Source organism: Bos indicus, chromosome 24 (genome assembly GCF_029378745.1).
Source record: "Bos indicus isolate NIAB-ARS_2022 breed Sahiwal x Tharparkar chromosome 24, NIAB-ARS_B.indTharparkar_mat_pri_1.0, whole genome shotgun sequence".
In the NCBI taxonomy this organism is placed as follows: Eukaryota; Metazoa; Chordata; class Mammalia; order Artiodactyla; family Bovidae; genus Bos; species Bos indicus.
The window spans coordinates 49,447,660-49,473,897 of record NC_091783.1 but is presented as its reverse complement, the minus strand read 5'-3'; the positions used below and the strand labels follow the sequence as shown (position 1 = coordinate 49,473,897).

Sequence of the window (26,238 nt, the reverse complement as noted above, 5' to 3'; positions counted from 1 at the left end):
GGTGACCAAGGATGATACTTTGCACATTACAAACACAATAAGTAGTTTTCAAAAGACTGCTACTCCAACTCATGCATTATATATTGTGAAAACCACTCCTATTATTATTCTTTGATTTATCATGTTTGCTTAGCAACATTATGACAAGTGCCTAGGAACACTGGTTTCTAGTGAAACTTTTATTTTAAGCTATCCAAAAAATACAAAAAGGAGAGGATATTAAATCTCACAGACAGGATTGCCTCGAATAGAATAAGTTTCCTCTTGGTCTATAAGTCAGTTCTGAAGAGATGCTCACAATCGTTGCTAGGTCATTCTGGGGTAGAACAGACTGTGTACTTTTTGTACAGGCAAAATTCTAAAGTACTTTGAGGTTTATTTTGGCGCTTGATTCTCTTTTTGCTTCATGAATTTAATTATCATGTAATTCATATATATATTACAGAAAAATTAGAAAACACATATGAAAAAAACTATTTTTAATCATACATGCTCTTATTCCCCAAAGAGAATAACTGTTAAAATTCTTTTAGCCTCTCCCCCCTTGGGAGTACATACATAAGTATTATAAACATAATTTATTATCCAATTTTCAAAAATAAATTATATTTATATGAAATAATACCATACATACTGTTTCTACTCCATGTATCATGAACACGGTAGCCATAGCATTATTTACAACGGTTGCATAGCCATGTCCACTTCTTTTTAGCTAGGCTCCCAGGTATCTTATATTTTAGTTTATTTTTTGTAGTAATTCTGCAAATTCAGAGAACCTGCTGGCAATAAAAGCTGGAAAAGTATATATAAGACCTCTATAATACTTCAATATACTTCAGTATATTGGCATATACTATTTATATTAAGGAAATAACAGTTACCTATCTCACAGCGTTATTTGAAGAAATTAAGTATTGGACAGCACATAGAAAACAATCCATAATCTGAGTTAATTACTATCATGCCATCGACAAGCGTTCTGTATGGGAAGTATAATCATGGTCTTGTATACATATTTTATATGAGAAAACTGGCTGGAGAGGTGAACTAAAGGCTCAGTGACATCAGTCTGGTAACCTCAGCTTATCTGACTACAAATTCCATGCTTTTGCCGCTGCACCATATCGACACTCTGTTATGTCGGACCTGTTCTTTCTGACAGGATGGTAAGCTGTTCCTGCTACCCGAGCTCCATCGAACACTATTTCCCTATTTCCCAAATTCTTCAGAGTCCTCCAAGGAACTGCTTGATTCTAAGGTGACTATTGGATTGGAATGAACAGGGGCCTTTAATAAACGTAAGATCCCAGCACAAACGCTGCGGGGTAAGCCAGGACGTCAGCACTAGGGTGAGAAAGTCAAGCAGTGTCTCGGTTTTGCCACGTGGCTTTGCCGTTACCCTGGAAGCGCAGGCGGGCGGAGAAACGCCTAACGCCCCCCGCTCAGGACTACAGTTCCCAGAAGCCCGCGCGCCGCATGCCACGTGACCGCCAGCGGGCGCGCGCTGGGCCGTTCGGCCCCCAGCGGCGTTCCCCGCTTGCTTCTCTCTTCAGTCCCCGCCTCCGGGCCTCCGCCTCGACGCTGCCCGGGCCGGAGCCGAGCAGAGGAGCCGGAGCCGGAGCCGTGGAGACGTGGGAAACATGGAGGCTTGAGGCGGCGTGCGCCACCCCGGCTGCGGCGGTGACCGAGGCTCGTCGTGTCCCCGCTGTTACCCAACCGTCTGTCCGTGCGCTGAAAGCGGATCTCCCCGCCGGCTGAGGCAGGTGGGCTGTGGCGCCGCCCCCCGGCCGCGCGACCCTGGAAGCCGGGCGGGGCCGCCAGCCCCTCGTCAGAGCGGCTTTGGGAGCAGCCTCCCCTCCCCCGGCCGGGGCTGGCCAAAAGAGTCCCCCGGCCGTGCAGGGGCTGTGCCTGGGCCGCAAGAGCCGCCCCCCGCATCCAGGGTTCAGTGGCACTCGGCGCCCAGGAGTGAGGGGGTGTGTTAACCAAGCGAGTGGGTGGGGGCGGGCCTCAGTCCGTGTGGGCCACCGAAGAGCAAGTCGGTGATGAGGGGGTGGGATTGAGGTGACCGGTGGGCGCGTGATGGGCAGCCGAGCAATAATATTGCCTTTTGGGAGGGGGGGCAAATTTTTGCGATGCAATTTACATACCATAAAATTCACCCTTTAAGAGTATTATCAAAGTATAACTCAGTGTTGTTGTTTTTTTTAAGTCACTGTATTTTAAAAAGCATAGTCACGGGGTTGTGCAGCTATCTTAATTTCAGAACATTTCTGTCACCCAAAAACGAAACCTGTACCCATTAGAAGTCACTCCTTATTTTCCACTCCCTCACTCCCTGGCAACTAGTGATTGTGTTTTAACTGAAAGGTGAGAGGGTGGGAAGTTAGCTCGTCGAGTGTTGGTGAACAGTACTGGGTTAACAGAGTTGATAGGATGATAGTACTGAAATACAGGGAAGTACTGGGATGATTGTAATAGTGCCAGCAGAGGAGTGCTCAGGGTAGACTTGCTAAGGGGGAGGTTGAGTAGAATCCTTAGAAGAGGGGAAGGTTGGAGGGAGAGATGTGTTGAGAGAAAGTGTGCTGAAAGAGATGAAAACGTGTGTGTAGACGGTGGAAGAGGGACCCCGGAAGAAAGTGCGTGTGTGTATGTGTGTGTGTGTTTAGAGCACCCTTTCAGAGGGACCCTGACTGTATGTGTGTGTGTGTGTGTGTTTAGAGCACCCTTTCAGAGGGACCCTGGCTTTGGGCGGATCAATTGAGGGCTCAAGAGAGGAACTGGAGGTGGGAGGGAAGAGGATCTATGGGAATAGGTGAATGGTTGCTGCTGAGCTTGAAATTTACTAATGATGTAGATTTCTGAATATCCTGCTTTGTGTTGTTTATCTTGGATAATTCTGTAACTCAGATAGACTGAGCAAATATAACTCTTCCCATTCTGCAAATGAAGAATCAGTCTTTTAGCTGATAGGTGACTTCCTGAAACTCATTAGTAAATCAGGCAAAATGAGTGGGAATAAAATAGTAATTGATGCACGTGGTGAAAATTGAGGTGGGGCAGATGTTATAGGAGGGCTTCCCAGATGGCTCTGTGGTAAAGAATCCACCTGCCAAGCAGGAAATGCAGGTGAAACTCGGGTTCGATTCCCTGGAGAAGAAAATGGTGACCACTGGGTCACCATTCTTGCCTGGAGAATCCCATTGACAGAGGAGTCTGGTGGGCTACAGTCCATGGGGTTGTAAAAGAGTCGGACAGGACTTAGTGACTGAACAACAAATGTTACAGGAAGGAGTTTTAAACTATTCACCTATTAAATGTCTTAAATCCATATTATGATGATAAATAGGTCAGGGACTTTGTACTTTTTAATTTGGAAAAGTTCAATCTGGGCTAATATAATATACCCCCATGTACTCATTACCCAGCTCTAACAGTAACTCAGGCTAATTTAATTTCATTTATGGCTCTGTCAATTGCTAGTCCCACTCCAAATATTTGTAAATATAGTCCCACTTCAAATATTTGTAAATATTTGAGTATATATCTCTAGAAGATTGAGTCATTCTTCTTAATATACCCACAATATGATTAGCATACACCCCAAATAATCTCTTGTATATTTAGAAGGACTTATTTTTTAAAATGTGGCATCCATCTGATACTGAATAAGCAGTGCAAACATTTTGATGCTTGACTTTCTGAAAAATATAGTATTATTTCCAGATTTTTCCAGTCAATCCTGTTCTCCTGACGCTTCTATTTTCTTGGTTGATATGGTTCATTCTTCTATAGAAAGTTTTAAGAATTGTCACTTTGGCTGGCTTTTTAGTGGATGGAGTTTTGTGAGAGCATGAGAAAAATAGAAGTGAACTATATCACAAAATGCACAAGTAACTTATCTCTGATAATGCTTTAAGTATTTGGGCAGTTTGATTATGCTTCTCTCCTCTAGACAATTTCACATATTGTTAGAAGTTGTTTAATGTGTGTATGTTAGTTTTTTATGATTACTCTAACAAATCACAAATTTAGTGGCTTAAAACAATACAAACTTGTTCTTTTTTTAAATCATTTATTTGGCTGTGCCGGGTCTCAGTTGTGGCATGCAGGACCTTCCATCTTCATTGCACCATCTGTGATCTAGTTGTGGCCTACGAACTCTTAGTTGTGGCACATGGGATCTAGTTCCCTATCCAGGGATGGAACCCCGGCACCCTGCATTGGGAGTACAAGAGTCCCAGCCACAGGAATACCCGGGAAGTCCCCAAACTTATTCTTTTGAAGTTCTGTGTTTTAGAAGTCCAAAATGGGTCTCACCAGGCTAAAGTTAGTTGGTCAAGCCTGTATTCCTTTTGGGAAGTTTCTAGGGGAGAATCTGTTTCCTTGCCTCTCCCAACCACATTCCTTCGTTTGTGACCCTCTTCATCTTCAAAACCAGCCGCGTTGCATCATTCTGTTACGCAGTTGATCTGACCACAGCTGGGAAAGATTCTCCATTTTTAAGCATCTATGTGATTAGATCAGGTACATCTGGGTAATTCAGAGTAATTTCCCCCAACTCAAAGTCCTTAACTTAAGGATTCCTGCAAAGTCCCTTTTGCTATGTAAAACACCAGAAACACAGGTTCCAAAGATTAGGATGTGGACATCTTCGGGAATTGTTACTCTGCCTATCACAGTATGGTCGGGCATACTTTGTTAAGTGATTTTGTTTGCTGTTACAAATGCAGTGTGTCATCTTTCACTTCGTAAGATAAAGGGGTTAGTGCTAGAGAGGACTGTTTCATTTTCCCTTTATTGATGGTAAACGGATAATGTGGAATATGTCTGTGGCATTTGTAGAGTGAGACCTTTTTAAAAAAAGTGCAATAATGTGTAAAGTCTTTCTGTATTTCATTTCGGTCTTTTTCACATTCATGTTTTTTCAGTATTGCATACTTGTAATCAGAGTGTATATATAATGCTCAAGTCACAGGACACTCTGGGGGAATGATGGTTCCCTGCCCGGAGTGAGAGACCAGGTGCTGTCTGTCCTGGTGGGTGATGGAGGCACCTCCAGTTCAATAGGAAGACAGAGGGAGAGAAGGTTTTCAGGAAGAACGAACTGCTGTGAGAGTTGGGCTCGAATTCCCTTCCAGGATTTTCCTTAATGTGACTCAGCTGCATGGTTGTGGGCCTGAAAAGCAGAGGATCATGATGGCCTTTGCTGCTCTTCCTTTCCCAGGCTGTGGAGAAGATGCTGAAACTTCTCAGTAGAGATTTCAGGAAGTCCTGTACTTTGGCATCCTGTTTCTTGAGGGGGCTCCACTTTCCAGCTTAGCTCTCAGGGTCTTAACTGCCTCTGAGCATGAAGGTCTTGTCTCTCTGATGGTGGTGTGTTTTAGCTTACCGCTAAGCCAAATATAATGAAAATATAATAATAATAATATTAATAGGTAATAATTACTTATTATTATTAAAAAGTATAATGGGAATCGTTAAATATCTGTGCCTATCTTTAAGCTTATTCTCCCTCGTAAGATTCTTAGTTGAGCTTAACTCTATGAACTTCTTAAAAGCTGCTTGCAGTTTTAAGTGATCCTTGTGTTGGTCTGTTCGTAGACGAAATAATCGAGGAGGGCTGAGAAGAAGTTTACATAGCTCTTATATGCTACAGACTTTTTGTTTTCATTCTTTTAGGAAAGTTTGGTCAATAGTTTTTGATGTCTTCTCTAGTTTTTAGCATTGTTTTAAAAATTCAGACACCAGGTAAGGGGTGGGGATGGGTGAAATGGATGAAAGTGATCAAAAGACGCAGATGTCCAGTTATGGAATAAAGCATCTAGGAATGTAATGTGCAGTGTGGTGACTGTAGTCAATAATACTGTATTATGTGTTTGAACTGGACATGGAACAACAGACTGGTTCCAAATAGGAAAAGGAGCTCGTCAAGGCTGTATATTGTCACCCTGTTTATTTAACTTATATGCAGAGTACATCATGAGAAACGCTGGACTGGAAGAAACACAAGCTGGAATCAAGATTGCCAGGAGAAATATCAAACACCTCAGATATGCAGATGACACCACCCTTATGGCAGAAAGTGAAGAGGAACTCAAGAGCCTCTTGATCAAAGTGAAAGTGGAGAGAGAAAAAGTTGGCTTAAAGCTCAACATTCAGAAAACAAAGATCATGCATCCGGTCCCATCACTTCATGGGAAATAGATGGGGAAACAGTGGAAGCAGTATCAGACTTTATTTCTCTGGGCTCGAAAATCACTACAGATGGTGACTGCAGCCATGAAATTAAAAGATGCTTACTCCTTGGAAGGAAAGTTATGACCAACCTAGATAGCATATTCAAAAGCAGAGACATTACTTTGCCAACAAAGGTTCGTCTAGTCAAGGCTATGGTTTTTCCTGTGGTCATGTATGGATGTGAGAGTTGGACTGTGAAGAAGGCTGAGCACCGAAGAATTGATGCTTTTGAATGTAGTGTTGGAGAAGACTTGAGAGTCCCTTGGACTGCAAGGAGATCCAACCAGTCCATTCTGAAGGAGATCAGCCCTGGGATTTCTTTGGAAGGAATGATGCTAAAGCTGAAACTCCAGTACTTTGGCCACCTCATGCGAAGAGTTGACTCATTGGAAAAGACTCTGATGCTGGAGGAATTGGGGGCAAGAGGAGAAGGGGACGACAGAGGATGAGATGGCTGGATGGCATCACTGACTCGATGGACGTGAGTCTGAGTGAACTCTGGGAGTTGGTGATAGACAGGGAGGCCTGGCGTGCTGTGATTCATGGCGTCGCAAAGGTTGGACATGACTGAGCAATTGATCTGATCTGATCTGGTATGTTTGAAAGTTGCTAAGAGTAGATCTTGAATTTCTCATTACAAGAAAAAAAATTAACTTTATGGTGGTAGGTGTTAACTAGACTGATTGTGGTGATGATTTTGCAATACAGTATTTGTTGTGTTGTACACCTGAAACTAATATAATGTTATATGTGAATTATATCTCAGTTGAAAAATGCAGGCCCCCAAAGTGACTGTAACTCTCTGATAAGGTCATTGGGGGAAAAAAAAAACAAAAGTTTTTTGGTATGTAATATGACTGATAATGGAGAAGGCAGTGGCACCCCACTCTAGTACTCTTGCCTGGAAAATCCCATGGACAGAGGAGCCAGGTAGGCTGGAGTCCATGGGGTCTCAAAGAGTCGGACACGACTGAGCGACTTCACTTTCACTTTCACTTTCATGCATTAGAGAGGGAAATGGCAACCCACTGCAGTGTTCTTGCCTGGAGAATTCCAGGGACAGCAGAGCCTGGTGGGCTGCCGTCTATGGGGTCGCACAGAGTTGGACACGACTGAAGTGACTTAGCAGCAGCAGCATGACTGATAATAAATTTCTTTTTTAGATTGAGTCAATCACTGAATCTTGACAATTATTCCTTCAAAATATCTCTTGCAACCCTCCACCTTAGAATATTTTCAGAGCCTCCTGTGTCAGTCAAGATTTGATTTGGCTATACATGCAAATACTAGCTTAAACATATCATTACTTTGTTTCTTATGTAAAAGAAGTCCAGAGGTAGACAGTTCAGGGCTGATGCAGTGGCTCTACTGTCATTAGGGTGCTATGCTCAGTTGTGTCTGACTTTGTGACCCTAGGGACTGTAGCCCACCAGGCTCCTCTGTCCATGGGATTTTCCCAGCAAGAATACTGGAATGGGTTGCCATTTTCTCTTCCCAACCTAGGGATTGAACCCATATTTCCTATGTTGACAGGCAGATTCTTTACCACTGAGCTGCCTGGGAAGCCCACTGTCATTAGTGACCCATCCCCTTTTCCAGCTTCTCACCCTGTCATCTCTAGGGTACGGCCCTTGATTTCTGTGTCCAGATGGTAATTTATGGCTTGTCAGATAAATGATCTGACACCCACAGGATGGTTATGGACTAGATGTTCAGTTTAGTCACTCAGTCGTGTCTGACTCTTTGCGACCCCATGAACCGCAGCACGCCATCCCTCCCTGTTCATCACCAACTCCCAGAGTCCACCCAAACCCATGTCCATTGAGCCGGTGATGCCGTCCAACCATCTCATCCTCTGTCGTCCCCTTCTCCTCCTGCCCTCAATCTTTCCCAGCATCAGGGTCTTTTCAAATGAGTCAGCTCTTGCCATCAGTTGGCCAAAGTATTGGAGTTACAGTTTCAACATCAGTTGCACCAGTGAACACCCAGGACTGATTTCCTTTAGGATGGACTGGTTGGATCTCCTTGCAGTCCAAGGGACTCTCAAGAGTCTTCTCCAACACCACAGTTCAAAAGCATCAATTCTTCAGTGCTCAGCTTTCTTTATAGTCCAACTCTCACATCCATACATGACCACTGGAAAAACTATAGCCTTGACTAGACGGACCTTTGTTGGCAAAGTAATGTCTCTGCTTTTCAATATGCTGTCTAGGTTGGTCATAACTTTCCTTCCAAGGGGTAAGTGTCTTTTAATTTCATGGCTGCAATCACTATCTGCAGTGATTTTGGAGCCCAAAAAATAAAGTCTGACACTGTTTCCACTGTTTCCCCATCTATTTGCAGTGAAGTGATGGGATCAGATGCCATGATCTTAGTTGTCTGAATGTTGAGCTTTAAGTCAACTTTTTCACTCTCCTCTTTCCCTTTCATCAAGAGGCTCTTTAGTTCTTCTTCACTTTCTGCTATAAGGGTGGTGTCATCTGCATATCTGAGGTTATTGATATTTCTCCCGGCAGTCTTTATTCCAGCTTGTGTTTCCTCCAGCCCAGTGTTTCTCATGATGTACTCTGCATGTAAGTTGAATAAGCAGGGTGACAATATACAGCCTTGACGTACTCCTTTTCCTATTTGGAACCAATCTGTTGTTCCATGTCCAGTTCTAACCGTTGCTTCCTGACCTGCATAGATATAGATATTTTGAAATCATCACTGTACTGGGAGGAGTTCACTGGTTCAGAAGACCGAGAGATAGATGCAATATTGTGGTTACAGTGGGCATAGTAGAAGAGATGCCCTTTAGTAAATTATCCCCTTTGGGCATCAGCTTGCTTCTGGCCTTCTTTGCTTCCCTCCCTATTCCAGCCATGTTGAACTTCTATCAGTTCCTGGAATGGACCCTGCCTGTTTTGCCTAATCCTAGGCCTACTCACTTTGGAGAAAGAAATGGCAACCCACTCCAGTGTTCTTGCCTGGAGAATCCCAGGGACGGGGGAGCCTGATGGGCTGCCGTCTCTGGGGTCGCACAGAGTCGGACACGACTGAAACGACTTAGCAGCAGCAGCAGCAGGCCTACTCACAGGCTTTTCTCTTTACTTTGAACCCCTGTACCCAACCAGGCCAGTGTTTTAGGTCTTAGCTTTTTATGGCATGACCTCTGGGAAGCTTTCACTGAGTCTTGGATAGTTGCCATGTTATAATTTTTTGTTGATGTGTCTGTATCTCATTCTCAGCTGTAAACAAAATCTATCTTTCCTAGTTTTAACCTTGACTCTTAGTATTAGGCTGGCTACATGGTAGGTGCTCACAAAATACTGACAGAGTCGTGCTTCCGTAACCAGTATGATGGAGCTTAGGTATTGCTAGTTTGTTTTATCAGTCCTGCACCTCTTCTTTGATATTGGCACATTGATTTGTTAATATGAATCAATGATTGTGAAATAGTAAAGCACATTCTTTCCAATTTAGGAGAGTTAATTGACTCCAATTAAGAGTTAATACTTAAAGCAACACTTGCGGGTTGTTAGGTAATTTATAATAATATAATATTATTTGTATTTTATATAAAATACTTTAATAATTTATAATATTATAAAAGATCAGCAGTCCCATGTCTTACCTACTATCTTTTTAGTGTGGTTCCTGGAGACAACTACTTTTAACTATGTTTGTAAGTAATATGTCTAAATGACTATATTGTTATTTATCAATTTTAGGTAATATCTCTTGACTCCTGTTATGGTGGAAGAGGTCCTTTTTCTCCTCCTATCCCTCTTCCAGCCCTTTCGCTGTGGACACTTAAGAATTGGCGCTTAAAAAAAAAAAAAAGAATTGGCGCTTAGCGTTTACACTATTATGACTGCATAAATGTCACTGCTAAGCTGAGTTTACCTTGTTTTCCCGCCCCCAGCTCTATTTACTTTATGTTTCTATGAGCACGTTACTGATTTTTACCAAGTATGTGGAAGGACCTGTGGGGATTGGAACCCAGGAAACTTACGCAAGACGTTACTCTGGCTACTGCTGTTGCCACGAGCAGTGAGTTGTTTTTCATTCCTGTCCCAGAGGCTTCGTTGTCTTTGTTGGTGCACAGGTAAAGTACAACCCCAGACCTTTGCAGTTCGCCACTTGACTTGAATGTCTTGAATGTAGGCTCCTCTCTTTTATTCATACTTTCGGTTTGAAACTCCTGTTACTAATCTATTAAGACCTTCTAAATGGCTCTTATTATTTTTTGTGTCCTGTTTTCTATTTGTCGTCTTGTTCTTTTTTAAATAAAATATTTATTTTTGTTTATGTTTGGCTGTGTCCAGTCCTGGTTGTGGCACGATAGGATCTGCGTTGGTGGGACCTTCTGTTGCAGCCTGCAGGCTCTGTGTTGCCGTGTGCAGGCTTCTCTCTAGTTGCAGTGCGTGGGCTCAGTAGTTGCAGCACGCGGGCTTAGTTTCCTTGTGGTCTGTGGGATCTTAGTTTCCCGACCAGGGATTGAACCTGTGTCCCTGCGTTGAAAGGCAGATTCTTAACCACTCGACCACCAGGAAAGTCCCTTGTCTTTTTGTTCTTGATTATGGGTGTTTCCTTGACCTTATCTTCTGTCTGTTGAGTTTTTAAATCAAGTTTTAATGTCAAGTTTTTTTTCTTGTTGTTTATTACCTTGACATCTTGTTCTTGGTTTATGGGAACAGTGTGGCACGGTGGTAAAGAGCATGGTTTCTGCACCTAGACTGCCATGGCCTGAAATCTGATCTGTCACTTTCTAACTCGGTTGTCTTGATCTTGGGCATGTCACTTTTCTTTGCCTCAGTTTATTCTTCTAGGCCCAGAGTTGGCAGACATTTTGTCTAAAGGGCCAGATCGTAAAAATTAGGCTTTGTGGACCCAGAGGCAAAATGAAGAAAATTATGTAGATACTCACATAACAAGGGAGAGAAAATTTCTACAAGTGTATATTGATGATGTTAAAAATACAGTGCTAATAATGGTTGAGAACTTTTTTTGCCAAGAGAGGTTTCCTATTGAGAAGAATGAAATTTCTTCTGGGGAAGAAGGGATACCGTATTACTTAATTGGAGTTCTGAGTTATTGTTTCCTATCATCAGAATTTATCACAGATGTTTATATCTAATGCTGATGTATAATGAGATTTTCTGTATTTCATCTTTGAATATACCTTTTTGTTATTGTTGTTTAGTAACTAAGTTGTGGGAGAAGGCAATGGCACCCCATTCCAGTACTGTTGCCCGGAAAATCCCATGGATGGAGGAGCCTGGTAGGCTGCAGTCCATGGGGTCGCTAAGAGTCAGACACGACTGAGTGACTTCACTTTCACTTTCCACTTTCATGCATTGGAGAAGGAAATGGCCACCCACTGCAGTGTTCTTGCCTGGAGAATCCCATGGACGGAGAAGCCTGGTAGGCTGCAGTCCATGGGGTTGCACAGAGTCGGACACAACTGAAGTGACTTAGCAACAGCAGCAGCAACTAAGTTGTGTTCAACTCATTTGTGACCCCATAGATTGTAGCCTGCCAGTCTCCTCTGTCCATGGGATTTCCCAGGCAACAGTAAGTATTGCCAATGGCTTCCTTGCTGTCTCAGGGGTAAAGAAGCCACCTGCCAGTACAGGAGACGTGGAGCCACAGGTTCAATCCCTGGATCAGGAAGATCCCCTGGAAAAGAAAGTGGCAACCCATTCCAGTATTCTTGCTTGGGAAATTCCATGGACAGAGGACCCTGGCAGGCTATAGTCCACGGGGTTGCAAAGAATCAGACATGACTTAAGAGACTAAACAACAAATATTGCCAAATACTGACATCAATTTATGAGCATATATATAACTTTTTGGCCATGCTGCATGGCTGGTGGGATCTTAGTTCCCCAGCCAGGGATTGAACCTGGGTCCATGGCAGTGAAAGTCCAAGTTTTAACCACTGGACTACCAGGAAATCCCCTGTGTGGTTTTGCTAGAGCGTGTTAATCGCTTAGAAGGCATCTATAGAGTTATGTTAGATTCATTTCTCATATTTACCCTTTAGTAAATCATTCCACTGTGGACTGATCACTTCAGTTGAGATTATGTGGAAACTCTTTGTTGCACAGTAAAATAGTTTTTGAAATGTGGAAAGTACTTTTGTACCTGCATTGAGGTCTGAAAAACGCTATTGGAAGTATAGTTTGACTTTGAAAATTTATCTATTGCATACTTGTGTGGGATTGGAGATCTCAAGTCTTATTTTGATTTCTGACAGCATCAAAAGTGTGTAAAACAGCTTGCTGTTACTTGTGATTCACACAATATCAGTTAATTTTACAGATCAGTGCTGTTGGCCTTCTATTTTTAGATTGAATTCATTGAGAAATGTTATTAAATCTGCAGCAAAAACTAATTTCCAAAGCCATTCAGTGTTTAATAACAGTGATTGAAGGGGGTTCTTGTTCAGAACAATTTCAGTCTCAACCCTGAGCTTGAAAAATTTAAATAAAACTGTACTGTTGCTAAGCCATTGTATTGTTGCGTGGTAGAATGTTTCAGGATATTCAACTTTTATTTCTGGAAAGACTCTATGGAATTGATAGTTAAGTTCGTGAGAGTGGATGAGGTTAACTACTGGCACTCCTGGTTCAGTAGCAAGATAGATTCCAATATTTTATACAGAGTATTCTGCTCATTTAATGAATATGCTTTAAACACTTTGCATTTTAAAAAAATATTTAATTTACTTAAAAATAGAAATACTAAATGTACATGTTAGCAGAAATAACATGTTTTTGTAAAAAGGTGTTTATTTTCCAAAGTGAAACAAAAGTTTGTAAACACCTTGCGTTTTCACAAGGTTTGTAGATGTGTCAGGTGAGCTTTTTCACTGCTACACACGTTTGCCACCATCTGTTGTTTTTCATCTCAGCAGATTTCACTTCAGGTTGTACTGCGTTACTATCTTTTCAATTATTTTGGAAACCATTCATGGCTGTAGTTCTTCCATACAGACTGTTCTTTGAGCAGTTATTCTCACCAAAAGACAAGTCTTAAGGTTGTTTTATTTTCTCTAAACACATTTCTTTGTCTGCTGTAATCAAACATGGTTTGACTCATGATTGGTGAATGACTTGCCTTGCTTGGTTAACAGATGAACCATTTGGAGTCTTAGTTGTAGCCTCATTTTCATTTTTTTATTTTTGAGAAGACATTTTGCTTGTGGTGAAATGATTTTACATTTTCAAATTTTCCTGATTGTTGTTCTGATGAGTTGGGAGTGAGTGCTGTGTGGTGGGGCAGGTCATGCTGGTAATGTCTTCCCATCTTGTGTTCTAACACAGCTATGATGCTTTTACATGATAAATGCAGTACTTCAGCATCTAATTAAATATGCATTTTATTTACCTACCTATTTGGCTGCACTGAGTCTTAGTTGCTACATGCAGGATCTTTAGTTGCGGCATGTGGGATCCTAGTTCTCTGCCTAGGGATTGAACCCAGGCCCCCCGCATTGGGAGCAAGGAGTCTTAGCCATTGGACCACCAGGGAAGACCCTTCAGCATCTAATTAGATTAAAAAAAAAATCTACACTCCTCTGTGACTTAAAAGTGTGACATCATGGGACTACCCTAGTGGTCCAGTGGTTAAGAATCTGTGCTTCCACTGCAGAGGGCATGGGTTCGATCCCTGGGCAGGGAACCAAAACCCCACATGCTGTGCCAAAAAAAAGGGGGAAATATGAATGCATATCAAAAAGAAACACTAGAAGATAAAACAAATTGCAAAAAAAGAAAAAACATGACCTCAGAGTCTGCTCTGTTTTGTTTTAATATGAGAGCTACCCACTGGTAATTTATAATGTTGACGTATGGCAGTATGCCTGACTCCTGATATGCTGTCATTGTCACAGGTGTCATCGAGATTTGTTGTGCAGTGAGTAGCAGTATAAAGTACCAAATACAGTCCTTGTCCTCACAACTCAACTCTGTCGTCATATCGCGAAAGCAGATTTAGACAATTGCGAACAAATGACTGTGGCTGTGTTTTCATCAAACTTTATTTGTCGACACAGAAGTTTTAATTTCATATGCTTTCCATGTGTCACAAAATACTGCTTAAAAATGTAGAAATCATGCTTCGTGAAGCAGGCTGGATTTAGAACTTGGGTCATCATTTGCTGACCCGTGATCTAGGCAATGAGAACAACAGTACTGGCCTCAAAGGATGTGGTGTGGGGTCAACAACTCAGTGTGTGTCTAGCACTTTGAATAGGACCTGGGGATATAGTAAATGCTATGTAAATCTTTTCACTTATTATTATTTTTATTATCTCCCTGAAGATATTATTTTTAATTTTTTCCCTTATAATCACCTGCTTTCTGATTAATTTCTTTGGTTTGTTACTGTTATTATTTATTTATTTATTTATTTTCAGATTGGAGGCTTTCCTCTCACAAGTCAAATCATTTTTGCTGGCCCATTCTTAAGGTCAAGACTCCCAGCGTTGATTGGAAGCTCTGTGTGTGAGCGGATTGTGGTGAGTGGTGGGTTGTAGGCGGCAAGCCAGCTTTTTAAATGGGGGAAATTCCATATGTCTCTATCTTTTCCTCTGGTTCCCCCTCCATTTCTCTTAGGAAGAACCCTCCAGTTTCCTGCCTGGGAGGCTGGGAAACCTGCTTTGTAGCTGTGCAGCAAGCCCACATGAACGTTACTCCCCTGTTTTCATCCTCTGCCTCATTACTGTCTCCAGCCTTGGCTTCAGAGTCGAGTCTCTCCAGTCAGATTGCTGCAGAGCGTGCACACATGATTTCCTACTGGGGCGGGCGGGCAGTTGGGGGACAGGGGGGAGACTCGCAGACTTGAGCCCCGTGCCTCACCCAGCCTTTCATGGCACCCTTCTCAGTTCTTTTGCCTTCCCAGTGTTCCATGGGGTGGATTGGCTTGCTTCTTGGTCGCATCTCCTTTGGCAGGCAGGTATGCTGGGGACATCCTCAGCTCTGCCAGTTCAGTCACTGCCTCTCTTGTCACCTTTCTATCTTTCACACTTCCTCTGATCTTCTTATATCTTTTTATTTTCGTGACTCTCATTTCACTGAAGTGGAATACCCAACTGTACTTACTCAGTATAGCACCTGGAACCTAGTAACCTTGGAGAGAATGTTCCATCACTTGGACTAGTGGCCCTTGTGGTGTCTCACATGTCCTTTGGCCAGTGATTACTGCCCACTGTTTCTCTGGACTCTTGTTTCAGGGATGAGGTTTTGTCTTAAAGTCTGTTGTGTGCAAATGTGTGTGTATGTATACACACACATATATACATTCTGGAATATAGTTTATGATTTATGGAGTCTCAGCCTAGGTTGTGACAAAGTGCACCTAGCATGTTATTTGCATGTTTTGAGGGTATTAGCATGGAATTTGGTGACTCAGTCTGTATAGAAGAGGAGATTTACTTTTTATGTGAAGAACTCGCCTGCCAGTGCAGAAGACATAAGAGACGTGAGTTTGATCTCTGGGTCTGGAAGAGCCCCTGGAGGAGGGCGTGGCAACCCACTCCAGTATTCTTTGCCTGGAGAATCCCATGGGCAGAAGAGCCTGGTGGGCTACAGTCCATAGGGTTGCAAAGAGTTGGACATGACTGAAGCAACTTAGCATGCATGCACGCACAAATATCAGATATTTCACAAATCAAATGCAAAATATTGAGCATAACATTTCTTGTTCACAGTATTGTTTTCACTCATGATAGTAAAGCTGACTAGAGGAAATAACTGATCAGAAAATACTGAAAAGCAGTATTATATGAGTCAGACAGCAGACCAAGGTGTAATTAAATTAACTATGAAAAGGGAAAGTGTAGTTGCTCAGTCATGTCCAGCTCTTTGCGACCCCATGGACTGTAGCACGCCAGGCTCCTCTTTCCACGGAATTCTGTAGGCAAGAATACTGGAGTGGATTGTTATTTCCTTCTCCAAAATTAACTATGGTAGTTAGTTTAACTTGGTAGTTAAGTTCCAAATGAGTGGTGAAGCTAATGAGCACCCTTGGACTAGAGAAAAGAGTGAGCTTGTGTTATGTTTAGTGACTAGGGTTTCAGGTGCTGTGGGACAGGTGTGTGGGGGAAACGCGGGTGTAGAAGGCAGGAGCAGAGGAGTGGATGAGCACCCTCGGTGTTGAGAACAGGCCCGCCTTACTTTGTTTTGGTTCCTATTTGCAAATTGAGGTTCATACGCTGCTTGTATCAGAATCACTGTGGATACTTGTAAGAAAATGTAGATGCCTGGGCACTAGCCTGACATAAGCATTTGCATTTTTAGCCTCATGCTCCACACGCTCCACTGGTGTTTTTTACGTACCTTTAAGTTTGAGAAGTACTGGTTTGGAGGATGGTTGGAAATAAAGTTAGAATTCGAACTTTCAGACTATATGGAAGGTCTTGAATGTCAGTACTGGGCTTTTCAGGTAATGAAGAATCATTGAATAATTTTTGAGCTGGTGAGTGAAGTGGTGGAAGTGGTAACTTCACTAATATTAAAAATAGGTTTAATAGTTTTCCTTGGCTGACCCTATCCTGAGCTAGGTCCTTTACTGAGTGCTTTTTTGCATGTGTCATATTGCTTCATCCTCAAAAAATCTTATGGGTTGTAAGGATTGTTGTTTTCTTGTGATGCAGTGGGGTTTGATAAATGGTAAAATGGAGATTCAGACTGATTATTCAGGCTTAGCAGGGTCTATCAGACACTAGAACCTTTGGTCTTAATTTCAATGCTGGACTGAATTTCCTGTTTTTAAGGATTTATGTAGTAGTGAAGTGTGCAGAGTGAATCCAAATGGAGAGATTGGAAGCAAAGAAATCAAAGTACTCTTGCACTAAATTGTGTGAGATTAAAGAAGCCTGGTCCCGAATGGAGGCAGCAGGAAGATCAAGAGATTTGTTTAAAAGATGACATGGAAAATTGTGGGTATTGTAGCAGAACCCACAGAACTTGGTGACGTTCTTGGAGAGTCACCCTAGTAAAGTGTTCAAGACCAGGGACCCTGGACTTAGTCTAGGTTCCAATCCTGCCTTTGCTACTTACTATGTCTGGGACCTCATGTGTTTGGTAAATTACTTAACCTGTCTGTGCCTTAGTTTCCTCACCTGTAAAATGAGAAAACTGTGCCTGCCTTTCAGATTTGTTCCTGGGGACGAGATGAATCAGTGAGCGTAAAGCACGTTGTGTCAGCCAGTCTGCTCCTAGTGCTGCTGCTTGTGTGGTTCCTCGGCCTCTGGTGCTCCTGTGTATTTATGTAGCTTCTTGTAATAACTCCATTGTAATACTTATCGAATGTGCTATAATAATTTATTGACAGATTCGTCTCTCCCACCAGGATTTGAGTCCATTAATGGCAGGGACCTGGTTTTTTTACTTTTTTTCATTTTCAGTAAACATCACATCACCTACATTTATAGTAAGTGTGTAATAAGCATGTGTGGAATATACGCTTGGGTATGTGAGTGAGATAACTTGAGCCAAGAATCCTGATAACATTGACAAGGAATAGTGACCTTTGGAGGGGTTACTTGTTTTAGGGGACAAATATTAAATTCTACTTTAAGATTTTTGATGATAGCAAGACATCAAATTGGAAATGTTCAATAAGTAGAGATTTATGCTTGGGTTTTGACTGAGAAGTCAAGACAAAATATTAGTTCTGGTGTCACTCAATAGAGTTTAAAGCACAAACCAGAAGCACATAAAGATCCTTCCTGAAGGACAGCAGAGAAGGAGAACAATCCTTTTTTTTTTAACTTTACATGTTTCTGGTTTTAAAAAAAGGTCGAAGCAGTGTAGGAAAACATAATGTGGAAACTCCCTTTCCTCTAAATTTCCATTTCCATTCTTCAGAGGTAACCAGTCTTGGACCATTGCTTATGTTTTCTTCCAGGAATTATCTAGTTTGTATAAGAATTTACATGCTTATTTAAAATAATGGGGTTTTACTATATGAGCTGTTCTGTGTCTTTGTGTTTGCTTTTACTGGTACTTGCCATATTTGGGATCTCTTTACACATTAACACACAAGGTCTACCTCTTTTCCATGGCTACATTGTATTCCATTATACGTTTATTCCATATTGCAATTAATCTCCACATGATGGTCATTCCGGTTTTATTGACAGCTTGCTATTCCAAATGATTAACTTCTGGATGTATAGAACTTGTCAACTTGTATGAGTTTACCAAAACCAACATTTTGGCATACTTAAAAATTTGACAGATGTTGTCAAATACTTACATTAATGGTGGGGGTGCCTGTTTCCTTACTACTCTCACACTGCGATTAAGGTTTTGTTTTTCAACCTTTACTAATCTAATGGGTAAAAATGATACTTTGCTGTTTTAATTAGCATATTTTATTTCTCATTTATACTGAAGATTTCTAATATATGTATTAGCTGTGAGACCTTGGCTATTTCAGGAAGTTTTTTTTTTTTTTTTGAGTACTGTCTCTTTAGCAGGTGCTTTAGGTTACCTAGGGATATCAAGATGTAAAGCCTGATTCATGCTTCTCGGGAATCATCTACCTTGGGAGATACAGCATATATACTCCAGAACAATGACATTTAAAGGTAGTTTTTTCCATAATGGGCACTTTAGGCTAAAGTAGTGGGAAGAGGAGACTGGTTTTGAGCAAGAGTGGCATCAGTTTTACACGTTAAGATTGAGTTACTGATTACATTAGCTTCCCTGGTAGCTCTGGTAAAGAACCCGCCTGCAATGCAGGAGACCTGGGTTGGGAAGATTCCCCTGGAAGAAGGCATGGCAACCCACTCCAGTATTCTTGCCTGGAGAATCCCCATGGACATGGGAGCCTAGTGGGCTATAGTCCATGGGGTCACAAAGAGTCAGACACAACTGAGCAACTAAACACAGAACTGACTGCGTTACATTAAAGATAGGTCTACTAAAAGCATCAGCATGCTGCTTATTTCTAGTATAGATTTCTGTAAGAAGTGTTATCCACAAAATTACTGGAGATATATTTATGTGTATATATATAAATACGCATGCCTGCTCAGTTGCTTCAGTCACGTCTGACTCTGCAACCCTATGGATTGTAGCCCACCAGCCTTGTCTGTCCATGGGATTGTCCAGGCAAGAATACCCAAGTGGGTTGCCATACCCTCCTCCAGGGGATATGCAGGGATCTGCATGGGATCGATGCAGGGATCGAACCTGTGTCTCCTGTATTGCCAGCGGATTCTTTATTGCTGAGCCACCGGGGAAGTCCTTATATAAATATAAATGTAAATATAAATATATGTTATATTAACCTTAAGTTTGGTGGCTTCCTTCCTTGGTGGCTCAGTGGTAAAGAATCTGCCTGCCAGTGCAGGAGATGCAGGTTCGAGCCCTGGATCTGGAAGACCCCCTGGAAAAAGAAATGACAACCCACTCTAGTATTCTTGCCTGGGCAGTCCCATGGACAGGGAAGCCTGGCAGATAACATACAGTCCACGGGATCGCAGCAGTTAGGCATGACTTAGAAACTAAATAACAACAACAACAAATGCTTAAGTTTAAAAAATAACTCAAGTGTTCTAGGCATTCCAATCAGAGGTTGGGATAGGAGAGATCTGAAAGTAGAATTGTGGACACCATTGGTAAGCCTAGGAGACAGGCTCAGTTACTGACATATTGAGGAAAAGAAGAGCTGAAACCAGAGAAGTCTTCCGATGCACAGTGAGAGTGAAGAGCAATAGGAGTTGTGGTGATTGGCTGCTGCTAAGTCGCTTCAGTCGTGTCCGACTCTGTGCGATCCCATAGACGGCAGCCCACCAGGCTCCCCCGTCCCTGGGATTCTCCAGGCAAGAACACTGAAGTGGGCTGCCATTTCCTTCTCCAATGCATGAAAGTGAAAAGTGAAAGTGAAGTCGCTCAGTTGTGTCCGACCCTCAGTGGCCCCATGGACTGCAGCCTACCAGGCTCCTCCGTCCATGGGATTTTCCAGGCAGGAGTACTGGAGTGGGGTGCCATTGCCTTCTCCAGGTGATTGGCTAGTGGGTTTTTGAAGTTCCAATTTATTCTGGTTTTCATTAGTAAGGATCTTGGAGGTTCCACACACATTGAGTACAGGTGATTGTGTGTGTGTATATGTTTGGAATCCTTGGCATGAATCAGATGCAGAAGAGATGCCATTGGGTCTGTTTTCCACTTTGCTTTCTGTGAGGGTGGGAAGCAGGTGGAACTTTCTGGCAAGAGTAGCTCGTGGCTGGTTGTCTGCTTGGCTGAGCTTGTTCCTTGGGGTTGCAGCTGCCTCGGGTGCTGCCTTCACTCTCTGTTCTCAGCAGATAGTACTTTGTTGTTGCCCAGGGGAGTGAGGGTAGGGGTAACTGGGCAGGATGTCCTAGGCAGGCCTGTTGCCCCTGGGCTCTGGCCCTTTTCTGGCTGTCTGCCTCTGGGCTTGGCTTGCTATTCATACTCTTGGTGCCCTTGATTGAAGGCTCTTTTGCCTTTCCTGGATGTCACTTTTCTTTTCAGTCCATCTCCAGCTGTTTTATATTTTATAAGGACTCCTCACAGCTTCTGGTTTTCTGTGTCTTTCTGAGCATGGCTGTGTAGTAATTGACAGAGTGTGTGTGTGCGTGCACGTGTGTTATTTCTAGGGTTGGGTGAAGAAAAGAGGAGGAGGAGACATTGCATTTTGTGTTCAGTTGGCCGTCCTGGTTTTCCTTGTTAACGTTCTGTTCAGTCTCCTCTTACAGCTTACAGGCTTCATTCTTGTTGTCTCAGAGAGGTTTCGTATTGGTCCTGGGTGGAGCACTTGTTTTCATACTTTGACCTGTCCTAGCAGCTTTGAAAATAAAATTTATTTCGTATAAACCAGTAGAAAATAGGCAAAGGAAATGAGCAGGTAATGGCCTCATTCACAGCACGAGAAATGAAATGCAAATTAACGCCATATTGAAAACTATTTTCACTTATCAGTTGGTGAAGACTGAAAAGTGTGATTAAAGATCGGTGACTGTGGTGTGGAGAAATAGGCATTGCTGAAGAGGGTGGAGGTCGGCAGCCTCCAAGGAAGGCAGCAAGGCGGTGTAGGGGAGGGAAGATGAAGTCCCCTCTCCCCTTCTGGGTTCTTAACCGAGGCCCTGTGGTAAAAGGTCAGCAGGGGAGAAAAGAGAAGTTTGTTAATACGCACACCTCATGGGAGATACCTAGGGAAAAATGAGTGGCTCCTGAGGTGGCTCAATTCAGGTTTAAATACCATCTTAAAAGGGGAAGGGAAAGGGGAACATAGGCCTCTTAAGGCAGAGTAAATGATTTTTAGGAAGGATAGATGGGCCTCAGCAGCACAGATGAGAGATGTGATAGTTTGTGACAAAGTTTATCTCCGTGTTGTGTCAGCTTCTTGGCTCCCCTGTGATAAGAATCAATCTTCCTTGGTTGATGAAACTGATCAACTTATGATAATGGAGTTCCTTTTGGAGAGTCTGGCTTCAGGCAGATAAGGACGGTTCAGAAAAGGGCTCACCCGGCGTTTACTGTTTTCAAGTGCGTGTAGCTCAAAATAAAGTGTCACAGTGGCGTATTTTGAGGTGGCATATTCTGCTGCCCTTCAGCAGTATCTACCAAAATTAGAAATACGTGGGATCTTTGACCCAGCAATTCTGTTTCTGTGGATTTATTGTACCTATATACTGATACGTATGTGAAATATCTTCTATACCGGATGCTTACTGGTGAGTTATTTGTAGTTTACAAAAGACCATAAATTATGTAAATGTCCACCATTATGGGACTTACGGAATTAAAAACCAAAGTTGTTACAGAGTTGTAAAAAATAAATGAAGTGCTTTATATATAGATACGTAATGATTTCTAATATATGTTAACTGGGAAGAGCAAAGAGGCATATGTAGTGTGTTACGGTTTATGTAAATAGGAAAAAATATGTGTTTATACATACGCAGAAAATCTGTGGAATGACACCCAAGAAACTAGTAATATTTTCTCTGAGTTGAGAAACTAGGTGGTTAGAAGGGATGGGAGAAAGACTTTTTACTGTATATCGATTGAACCCTGTATATTTTATACCATATATGTTACTATAGTATCCAAAAAATAAAATACAAATAAGAAATCAAGTCTGACTTAAATTTTCATTAATAGACTCTATGATATTCTTATTGTTGCCTTATGAGGTGGATGGATGGAGTTTTGCTCTTTTGAAAAATTTATCATTTATGTACTAATTAAACTCCCAAAGTAAATTTTTAATTGATTGTTGTTAAGGTACCAAAAGAAAAATGAAGTACTTGCCTATTTGATTGAGAGCAAAATGTTTTGATCTTCATTTTTTTCCCTCAAGTAGTTTTATATGCAGCTTTTAATTTTTTGTTGTTGTTGGCTGTGCTGGGTCTTTGTCATGGGGTGCAGGCTTTCCCTAGTCGTGGCACAGGGGCTTCTCCAGTTGCAGAGCGTGAGCTCTCATCTAAAGCCTGAGGGCTCAGTAGTTGTGGTGCACAAGCTTAGTTGCTCCCTGGCTTGTGGGATCTCTTAGTTCCCCAACCAGGGATGGAACGCATGTCCTCTGCATTGGAAGGCAGATTCTTTATGTGTCTTGTCTTTCCATCCCCTTAATAGGGTTTTCATAGACCAAAAGTTTTTAATTTTGATGGAGCTCAATTTATTGATGTTTTCTTTTATGGGTTGTGCTTTTGTGTAATGTCTAAGTATTTCCTGACCCCAAGTCACGGTTTTCTCCTGTGTTCTTATCTAAAAGTTTTATACTTTTTAAGTTTACATTTAGATCTGTAATTCACTTTGAATTAACTTTGGTATAACGTGAAAGGTTTAGGTCAGAGTGTGACCTGTTGATACCCAGTTGTTCTAGCATTATTATTTGAAAAAATTGTCCTTTTATTGAATTGATTTTGCATTGTTGAAAAACTCCAAGTGGCTGCAGTTTGGTGGGTCCATTTCTAAGTTTTTTGTTTTGATTTATGTGTTTGTCACTGTGTCTTTGGATTTAATTCTCTTTTTTGACCAAACGTGTGACCTGTCAGTAAACATACATAGTGATAGAAATTTTAAATTTAGATTTTAGGAGCTGTCAGCTTTAATAATTTGTATTATAACATTAAACTGTATCCTACAAGTAGATTTCCTTAAGGCTGTTGGTTGTAGGCATCATAAAAGAATACTTCACATTTTTATCACTATTAATTAAGTTATGATGTTTCTTGTGTTTTCTGTATATGTTAAAAATTTAAATTTGAGTCAGAAATGGAATAGTCAAGGAGGTGAAAAAATATTTAATTAAAAAATATCAAAGTAATATATAGACATAGGTTAAAAATCAAATAATATGATGGACTTATGATGAAAAAACTGTACTACCACCCTACCCACTTGAGTCCTTTTCCCCAAAGGTGGCTACTCTCAAATCTCTGAGCTGTTGCTTCTTGTTACTTACCTCCTTATTTATAACTAATATGCTTTTACTATTATTTTCTGATTTAGTAATTTAAAATATTTTCTAAGATTGACCTCCTACCTACTTAATGGAAGTCAGAGATTTCACATTCTTAAAATAATTTTTTTAATGTTTATTTTTATTTCTTTGGCTGTGCCGGGTCTCAGTTGTGGCATGTGGGAGTAGTTCCCTGACCAGGGATGGAACCCATACTTCTTGAATTGGAAGTTCAGAGTCTTAACCACTGGACCACCAGGAAAGTCTCGACTTCACATTCTTAAGGCACCACTCTCATTTCTTTCTCTGGCATTTCCCTAGTATAGTTATTACCTCACAATTTTTGATTTAGTCTTTATATTATAGTGATTATATAAGTATTCATAACCTGAAATGAGTTATACCCTGTGACTACACAAACTTTTCTTGAACAATGTTTTTTTCCCCCAGAATACATAATTAAATCATTTACTTTGTGTTCTGAGTAACAGTCATTCCTTCCCCACTTCCTTCCATATTCTCTGGTATTTTACAAATCTACTGAATAAGGTTGGACACATCAGGTGACCTATAGCAGTTCTGTGTTTTCTTCCCCAGGAGGTCAGTGGGCCATGCTGACCCTTGTTCCAGCTGTTGCACAGCTCTTGACCTGTAATTTCTTTTCACCTATCTTGTGTTGAATCCTGTTTCCTCAATTCCATGTCTTCATTTTTCTTGGTTTATGCCCTCATACTGAAATTTTCCAGTAGCTTCAAATGGGTGCATGGGAGGTTTTTGAGTGTTGGCAAATCTAAAAATGCTCTTCTACCTTCATACTATCTGGGAGCTTTTGGCTAGGTATAGAATTCCAGTTAAAAATTTTTTTCTTAATTTAAAGGCATTGCTTCCTTATCATCTATCTTCCAGTATTGCTACTGCAAGATTAAGAAACCAGTTTTTTTCTTTTTAAGAATTAATGTATAAGACAGACAGTAATAGAGGGTAATGAAACAAAACCTTTATATCTCTTCTCCATTTTCAGCAAATCTAAACAAGAATCTATTTCTTTTCCTTTCCCTTTTCTTTTCTAGAAAGTGTTTATGCGACTGAAGCCTCCCCTTTCCTCACACAATAACATTATATGAAAGCATTCTTCTGATTTTGCTTTGTATTTTTCCCATATATGTTTTAATATTTGTAGTAGCTATGAATATATCCATAATATTGTTTGTACATTTTACAGTCATATAAATGAAATTACGTCATGTCATTATCTCATAGCTTTCTTTAAATATTTTTGAGATGTGTGCATGTTGGTAATTGTAGATCTGGTTAATTTATTTTCACTAGTGTATTGTATCCCATTTTTGAGATTAAAAAAATAGAGGGAGGTATGATTTTTTTAAAAGTAGGTTTATAGTTTCTTATATTTAGGTCATGGGTAGAAAAAGTATGACAATTATTTTGAGCACATTTGAAATTTTTCTTCTTATTCTTTGTAGGTTGTTTTGTGGAAATGAAGGTTTGAGGACAAGTTATCTGCCAGATTAAAAGATGGGATCAAACAGTAGCAGAATTGGTGATCTTCCTAAAAATGAGTACTTGAAAAAGTTATCAGGCACCGAATCTGTCTCTGAGAATGATCCGTTCTGGAATCAGCTTCTATCATTTTCTTTCCCTGCACCAACAAGCAGGTAAGAGGTAACTTGGAAATTGAAAATTTGTATTCAGGGCCACATAAACTTGTATACTGATTTTTGAAAAAATTTTTATTTTAATGTTCTCTCTCTCCATTTGTTGTACATGTACTGGTAGAAAACCCAAAAGTTATGAAAAGGAAGAAATAAGTTTTTCTCTCTCCTTTCCCCCACTCAGCCACCTCCTTTCTCCAGAGATGATTCCTGGTAGCAGTTTCTTTTGAATCCTTCCAGAAATAGTAAAACCATATATTTCATGTAGTTTTACAAGACTGTTTAAAGACAAATACTAGCATACCACACATACCTTGCTTTTTTCTTCTTGCTTGCTGTCCTTGCTTTTTCCCCCACAGTTAATATGTACCTGTCTTATTCTTTTAAGTGACTGCAGAGTATCAATGTGTGCTCAGTAGCTCAGTTGTGTCTGACTCTTTGTGACCTCATGGGGTGTAGCCTGCCAGGCTCCTCTGTCCATGGGATTCTCCAGGCAAGAATACTGGAATGGGTTGCCAGTCCCTTCTCCAAGGGATCTTCCCGAACCAGGGATCAAACCAGTGTCTCCTTCATTGTAGGCAGATTCTTTACCACTGAGCCCCTGGGGAAACACCAAGAGTATCTGCAGATTATATGAAATCAGTTTTTTATTGGTAAACATTTAGATTGTTTCCAATATTTTAACAGATAATGCTGCATATATAATTTCTCATGCATACAAGTAAATTTCTAGTATAAATTCCTCAAAGTAGAATTGCTGTATCAGAGTGTATGTGCATTTGTAATTTTGGTAGATATTACCAAACTGCTTCATGGAAGTTGTACTAATGTATACTTCTACCATCAATATATGAGGAGGTCTGCTTTCCCACCCCTTTATCAGTTTAATGCATTT

General features: G+C 41.1%; 1 protein-coding gene across 7 annotated transcripts in view; it reads left to right on the top strand.

Moving 5' to 3' along the window:
• The first annotated feature begins 1,617 nt into the window (after positions 1–1,617).
• The window catches only part of DYM (dymeclin), a 392,053-nt gene continuing 367,432 nt past the window's right edge, over positions 1,618–26,238 (top strand). For 4 of the 7 annotated variants that reach the window (XM_019986749.2, XM_070779029.1, XM_019986746.2 and 1 more), the window contains exons 1-3: positions 1,622–1,766; positions 14,648–14,749; positions 25,155–25,346. In XM_019986749.2, coding sequence (XP_019842308.2) covers positions 25,207–25,346 — 140 coding nt within the window. In that variant the 5' untranslated portion in view covers positions 1,622–1,766; positions 14,648–14,749; positions 25,155–25,206. Of the gene's footprint in view, positions 1,767–14,647; positions 14,750–25,154; positions 25,347–26,238 lie in introns of all 7 variants that reach the window. The other 3 variants (XM_070779026.1, XM_070779027.1, XM_070779028.1) reach the window with 3 other exon arrangements.